Source organism: Nuphar pumila, chromosome 3, assembly GCF_984573655.1.
Source record: "Nuphar pumila chromosome 3, dmNupPumi1.hap1.1, whole genome shotgun sequence".
NCBI classification, from domain to species: domain Eukaryota; kingdom Viridiplantae; phylum Streptophyta; class Magnoliopsida; order Nymphaeales; family Nymphaeaceae; genus Nuphar; species Nuphar pumila.
Genome location: NC_143251.1, coordinates 47,728,682 through 47,735,740, shown reverse-complemented (window position 1 = coordinate 47,735,740; position 7,059 = coordinate 47,728,682). Strand labels below are relative to the sequence as shown.

The window sequence follows — 7,059 nt, the reverse complement described above, 5'->3', positions numbered from 1 at the left end:
GACATGGACCATACCAACCCACATGACCCGTTCAAGACTCTATCAGTACTTGCAGACCCCCCCTGTCCCTTTGACCAGCTCGGGCCCACGGGCCACAAAATAAAGGCAAGAACAAAACGGTTAAATCATACGAGCCCTCTAAGACAGGGATTAATCAAAGTGGGACCAGCTACCAAGCTCAGGCTCTCATAGACTCGGGCTTGGTAAAGGACTAAGAGCCACCAGAGTTCAACCAGAGCCAGAGCCTTCTAAGCAGAGGGTTTGGTTTTGAGTTACCATCGCCAGAGTGTCGGTGATAGGCAATCCTCCGTAAACATTGCTCAAGCCTCAAACAAGAATAAAAAAAAAAAAACGGTGGTACTGTTCAAGTTGAAGTCCGTAATTCCCTCTCTTATTGCAGCAATTAGATCACACAAGAAATCGCCAGACAAAAAAGTGATACAAATCGTAAGCCACAGTACAAAAAGTTGGTGAGATTGTACAACTTTCCATCCATAAAGCACAAAAAAAAATCATAGACTGATAATCTTTTTGGGCATTACTCAGGGTAGATACACGGTCAGCAGATCTTAAGAGAGAGAGAGTACAAACAGGTGGTGAATGGTCAACCTTTCCATCCATAAAGCACAAAAAAATATCATACTGATAATATTTTTGGGCATTACTCAGAGTAGATACACGGTCAGCAGATCTTGAGAGAGAGAAGGTTTAGGTCAGGCATACACAGCCACAAGAGAGGGACTGAATCTTTTGGGGCATTACTCAGAGTAGATACACGGTCAGCAAATCTTGAGAGAGAGAGAAGGGTTAGGTCAGGCATACACAGCCACAAGAGAGGGACTGATAATCTTTTTGGGCATTACTCAGAGTAGATACACGGTCAGCAGATCGAGAGAGAGAGAGAGAGAGAGAGAGAGAGAGAGAGAGAGAGAGAGAGAAGGGTTAGGTCAGGCATACACAGCCACAAGAGAGGGCCATCAACAAGACGGCGGCCTCTTCCTCCTCGTTCCCCAGAAACTTAAACTTGAAAGAAACTCCCTGTTTTTTCCTCCTCCCTTGCTGCTTCTCTCTGTCTTCCCTTTGAAATCCAAGAACTGCCCTCCTCCTCTTTCTGTACCTAATCCCACAAGCATTACACAAGGACTGCAACAACACAATCCAAGCACAACACAAATCAATCAAGACAGAAGAAAAAACAGACCCCCTGCCCCCTAAAGAAACCACAAAAGCAAAAAAAAAAAAACACACACCTTAGGCCCCTGTGGTCCACTCCTCCACAATGGAGTCTTTGTGGTTTGACAATCCACACACACTCTAGAAACCCCACTCATCCTGTTCTCCATCCCCCAAAACTCTTCCCTCCCAACAAGTTTCTCCTTCAAATCGGATGTTCCAATCAGCTAATCAAACAAAGAGTAAAGCAAGATCACTTTAAAAAATCGAAAAGCAACCACATAACAAAAAGTAGAAGAGACCAACAAGTGAAAGATGAGAACATCAAACACCAACCTCGGTAGGATCAAGATTGAGATCTACATCGCTGTGTTCCTCCTGATATTTGGAGGACAGAATCGGGCGGTACATCTCTGCAGATACCAACTTCAAAAATGGGAAGATGGGATATCTGAGAAAGAGAGAGAGAGAGAGAGAGAGAGAGAGAGAGAGAGAGAGAGAGAGAGAGATAGAGAGATCGTGCTTCAGATGCTCCACAAGAAAGAAGATCGACTTCTGTTCGGTACCAACATTGAAGTGAGCGGGCCAGCGAAACAAAAGAGCGTAGAGAAACACTGATTTATAGGGAGGCCGAGTGTAAGCGGGTGCATGTATGGCGTTAGACGCTAGAAACGCGCACACATTCCCTTGTAGAGAAGCCTTGTTCTACAAGCCTGCACTCTCTCTCTATAAGGGGAAAGAATTTGGTGTCTTATCTGACGGTTCCATCCCTATTCATCTCGCTTAAGGACCAACCTAAGGAACTTAAAGGTTATTATTATTATTATTTATCATTGGTTCGGCTCGGTTCGGATCGGATGGTCTTCATCTCGAAACCGGTGTAACAAAATATCCTTAATATTTTGAAAATGTCATGGAAATTTTTTACAAGCGAAATAAACTTGAAAATGTAACAGTATTTGGAAAATGGGCGATATTGGCTTCATATTCACCTGATACAAAGTCACTTTTTAAATTTTTTTTTATCAAAAGATGTTTTTTTTCCTTCCCCTCTCTTGTTAGGATGTCAATGGATCGGATTTTGTCTGATATCCGGTCGAATCTGATTTTGTTTAGTCAGACCGAAAGCATATCTGATTATTAATTAGATGCCGATAATGGATATTTGAATATCAGAATCTGATTACATTACATGTAAATATGTGAATTTTTTATTTGTCATATGAAAATTATGTATGAGTCTATAAGTCTCTTTACCATCCCTCTCCCATTGGTTCTTATTTTTTTTTAAATGTTTTGAAAAATGAGTTAAAATTACTTTTAATAATTTATTGACATGTGTCATCTACTGATTGAAGATTGGCCGGTTCAGCTCGATTTGTTTCAGAGTTTGAGTTGACCGATTCGGGGTCTCATACAATTCTATCAACATTGCTCCAAACCCGTGATTGTCCGACAACTTGATTATGTTACATTTTGCAATTCGATGACTTGACCTAATAATCGAACTGGTCGGCTGGGTTAGGTCTAACAAGCCAACTTGTGAACCATGATGACCAAGTTGACTTGACCTAACAAGCCAACTTGTGAACCATGATGACCAAGTTGATGCAAAGAATAATGTTATTTAATTGTCTCGGTGGGTTACACATGGTGTATGTTTCCGAGTCGGGTTTCGGTTCTACCGGTTGACCCGAGATGAAATGGACAACAAAAAGGAACTGGGTGACATCACCTTATGGTAATTGGTAAAGGCCAAAAGGAACGATTTTGAAGATGTGGAAACCTGAAATAGAGCATAAGTAGTAGAGGTGTCAACGGGTCGGATTTTTGGGTGTGGTCTTGGATCCCAACTTGAGTTTAATCGGGTCTACTATAAGAGAAATCATACATAGACTCAATAAGAACTACATGAACCAGACCTGAACCATACCCTATAAAATAATATTTTTTTATCATTTTTACATTGAAAATTTGCAGGTCTTAATCCAAACTCTCGGGTCGATCCGGGTCTGGTATAAAAAACTAAACCCGAGAACATATATTAATCCGACCTTCGGATTCAGACCCGAGTCTTAATTGGGTCGGTTCGAGATAAACCTGACCCGTCAAGCGGTAAAAGCAAAATGAAGAGCCAGGTCATCAAAACACGTGTAAAGAAAAAAAAAGGCGAAGACGTAAGAAAATAAAAAATCAACAAATAAAACGAAAAGAAGCATGGGGACAAATACGGCATTATTTGGTTTGATAACGAAAGATCAGTCAGAAGGCGTTAACGATAAAACACTGTAACTGTATGAAATTTCGGATTTGCCCTTTAGAGGCGGTCGGCGAAGGCGGAAATAGCCAGGGCTCTCTAGAGGTCACCTCCTCCAGGCTTTTCTTCTCTCCTTTTCGGGTCGTCAAAAAAAAAAATAAAAAAATAATTCACGGCTCACAAAACCCGGGATCATCAGGTCAGTGTGATCTCTCTTTTAGATGCCGTTGATCTCAAGATGAACGGCATCAAAGCCTGTACAGAGGAAACCCATCAAACTTGATGGGCCCTACGTTTTTTTTTTCCGACGTAGTTCGTGTTTCCGGATGAACGGTCCACAATGAGCCTCATTGAGGGTTTGGCGTTCAAGATGAACGGCACCCAAGCCGTCAGAGGTGCCTCAGACCATATTTACGCTCTAACTCTCAAGGCGGCTTTTGACTAGTGTCTTTTTCGAAACCCTAGATATGAGGGGTAGAAGTGTCAGAGAGTTAAGGAGGAGGGTATTTTAGACATTTGGGAGAACCACTGTTAGTCTTTCGGCATTTCTACCCGTATCGGGAATTTGGGCGATTCGTTCGGATTGTTGAAGTTTCGGAACTTGAGAACGAATCGGGTACGGATTATAGGGTATCAGATCCGAATCCAACGTTATGTTTTTGATCCAGACCCAAACCAACAACTTCTTGCGGTTCACATACACACGTGTGAAGGAGTTTGTCCCCACAAGAAATAAATTTGATAGGATCGATTGTGGATATACCAGCCACGGATCCGAACAAGAAACCAGGTCTCCCCTCCGATTTACCAGGCTGAGTAGTCCATTCGCTTGTGCATGCAGGTCCAGATCAGGATCCAACCCAAACCCAATCATGTGCCAATTGCCAAACCCTAGTCTTGTCAAAAAGCCAGGATACGGATATACCCCTCCGCCAGATTCATGAGAAACCGAGACGGATCGTTCCGATTCGTAGGTTGAGTCAGTACAAATTAAAAGTGACTAAAATACCCTCCATAAATTTGAAGGGATATATGTGTCATTCAGGGTTTTGTGGCGACCCCTCGTTTAGCCAAAGAAACTTGGTGCCCTGCCGCCACGTCTGGGAAACGTAAGCGGTCTGTCCCCTCAAAAAATCTTAAAGAAAAACAAGCGGCAGCGTGGCTGCGGTGGCGGTTGTAAAACCCTAGAGGGAGTCGTTGCTTCGGGTTCCGGGTCAGCCCCATTTCCCCCTCCCCCTTTATTAGGGTTTGCTATCTCGTTTGGGCAAAAGCAAAAATTAGGGTTTCGAGCGGACGCTGACACGTATGGCTGTTAAAGGATCGGGTTTGACTCGGATCCGACCTCTATCAAAACCCTATAAAGTCAGGGTTTGGTGATAAATAAAAAGGTTCGATTAGAATCTGGGTTCGACCCTTAAGGTCTGCTTCATATATGGAGCCAGGTATGCTTTGTAAAATCTTATACCAGATCGAGTTTGAGTCGAACTCAACCCTATGAAATCTTATAGGGTCAGGGTTTGGTGATAAATAAGAAGGTTAGATTAGAGTCTAGGTCGGACTTTTAAGGTCTGCTTCATATATGGAGCCAGGTATGCTTTGTGAAATCTTATACCAGACCCGGGCCCAACACGATCGAGTTTCGACTAAGATTTATAATTTTTCAATGTAAAAAAGATAAAAAATACTATTTTAGTATGGTCCGGGTATGGCCTTATAATTCTTATAGGATTCAAGTATGTTTTTTTTTTATGGCGAGCTCGATTAGACTCACCTGAGTTCGAACCCCTAGCTGACACGCAGGGCTGTTAAGGGTCGGGTTTATATAGGATACTTGACCCAAAGCGACCTGAACCCGAATACCAGGGTTTGGTCATGAAAATTTCTTACCTGGAAATTAATCGGGACAAGGTGGTTATTATTTGGAGTAACATGTTGGTCGGGTTGTGGTATGACTGTTTTTTTCTCTGGATACTCGAATCGATCCGGCTGACCCGATTATTTTACGTGTTTGTTAGTGTAAATATGCGTTTTAAATACCCTTTAAATTATATAAGCTGGATTTGGGATTCAATTTTCTTGACCTGATATAATATCCGAGTTGGGCACCCAAACTTGGTTTTCAAGTTGGTTATTATTTGGATGGGTTCGGGTAAACCATAATCCAAGAAAAACCAGAACCGTTGACAGCCCTACCGACACGTGATGTACAAAGAAATATCTCAAATGTTATCCAGTCGGCTCGGGTTTGGACCTATACGATCGGATCCCATTTGATCCCGAAAGCAGTCAACTGGTCGGGTTTTGTGTTGGATATCGGTTCCGGCCTGAACCCGAATATCTGGCTACGGGCATCAGACATTGTGACCGCACATCATGAATTCCTACTGGCTTTCATTCCTTCCGTGGCATCCGGTGAGGGGAAGATCTTATTGACATACCACTTCACCCTCTCTGCAGCACTAAGAGTGGGTAGGAACTGAGTCACGTCTGACTGTGAACTTTTCGTGCTCATTCTGGGTCTGGATTCGGATCTGATTCTTGTCCAATAGTTATTACCAGAATGCGTTTGGTACTGATCTTATGGATCCTAAACTTGAAAAGTAGGCTCAAACTGTTTCTCAATCAGGCCAAGTTATTAAGTTTTCATAAGAAAAGATGGATCTAACCTTAGTCAGATCCGATTCACATTTTCCAGGCAAAAATTAGATCCGGATCTCCTATATGGAACCTTACTCCATCAAAACGACCAGCTCGGTCTCTATTTTCACCCGAACATGGATCTAGGTCTCCTAAATGAGCTGAGCTTGAGGTGTTCAAGCTTGGCTTGTTTTTGTGGCAAGCGAACCCTGGCTTGAGCTCAAGTCACTAGTGGACTTGTTAACAAAAAAACAAACATTGATTATTGTGGAATTTAAATCCTAAACCTCTTGAGTCGAGCTTAAGCTAGCTCGTTAATGAAAACATGCATTGTTTTTTTTTAACTTATTTAAATGGGCTTTGCTTGCCCCAAGGAGTCGCCATGCTTCATGCTTGCGCAAGGAGTGACACCCATGGGATTTGAACCTAGACCATCTGTCAAGCGGCCTAGGTCAATGTGCCTTGAAACCATTTAAACTCGGAACCGATTTCTTTTAAACCGGACACTTCAAACATTTGTTCCATGTTTATTATGTGAAATAAAATATGTTTAAAATATACAGATTACTGCATGATGATCTTACATGAGCCAAGCACCTATTCTTCATGTTCGGCTTGCCAAGCCTACTTTAACAGTTTGAATGAGCTCTTTATGATGACTGGCTTCTCAAGTTTCAGCTTCCCCTTGCCCTTGGGGGACTACACCCAGCCAGCTCTTAGCCTTTCGGTAAGAGACACCACCCGTGTGTTTAGCTTGTCTGCCCACCGCAAAGTATAATCAACTTCAACTTTGTGGCAAGGGATTCCTTATGTGGGTTTCAAACCATGGTCATGTCATGTCAAATGATAAATTGTATTCGAGGACCATATCAAATTCAGTCGGAAACTCTTGTCATCGAGTTTCTTTAGGGCTTATCTTTCACTGGGTCTGAAAATAGCTCGTGGTCTTCACGACAAACGGTGTCCCATGCATGGCCCTCATGATGAAAGTA

The 7,059-nt window shown here is 42.5% G+C and overlaps 1 protein-coding gene across 1 annotated transcript; it reads right to left on the bottom strand.

Moving 5' to 3' along the window:
• Window positions 1-564: 564 nt before the first annotated feature.
• Window positions 565-1,621, bottom strand: LOC149842827 (GATA transcription factor 15-like). Its single transcript, XM_090001599.1, has 3 exons — window positions 1,510-1,621; window positions 1,251-1,400; window positions 565-1,143 (listed from the first exon to the last, which is right to left on the bottom strand). Exons 1-3 carry the CDS (start codon window positions 1,582-1,584, stop codon window positions 943-945), a joined length of 426 nt encoding a protein of 141 aa, XP_089857725.1. The 5' UTR covers window positions 1,585-1,621; the 3' UTR covers window positions 565-942.
• Between the last annotated feature and the right edge of the window lie 5,438 nt (window positions 1,622-7,059).

What these genes read in the sequence shown, in the direction of transcription:
- LOC149842827 (XM_090001599.1), bottom strand. Translation starts at nt 1,584, where the DNA reads ATGTACCGCCCGATTCTGTCCTCCAAATATCAGGAGGAACACAGCGAT. An exon ending in TCAATCTTGATCCTACCGAG is followed by an intron (nt 1,401 to 1,509) that starts GTTGGTGTTTGA and finishes TTGTTTGATTAG; the next exon opens with CTGATTGGAACATCCGATTT. An exon ending in GTGGACCACAGGGGCCTAAG is followed by an intron (nt 1,144 to 1,250) that starts GTGTGTGTTTTT and finishes GTGTTGTTGCAG; the next exon opens with TCCTTGTGTAATGCTTGTGG.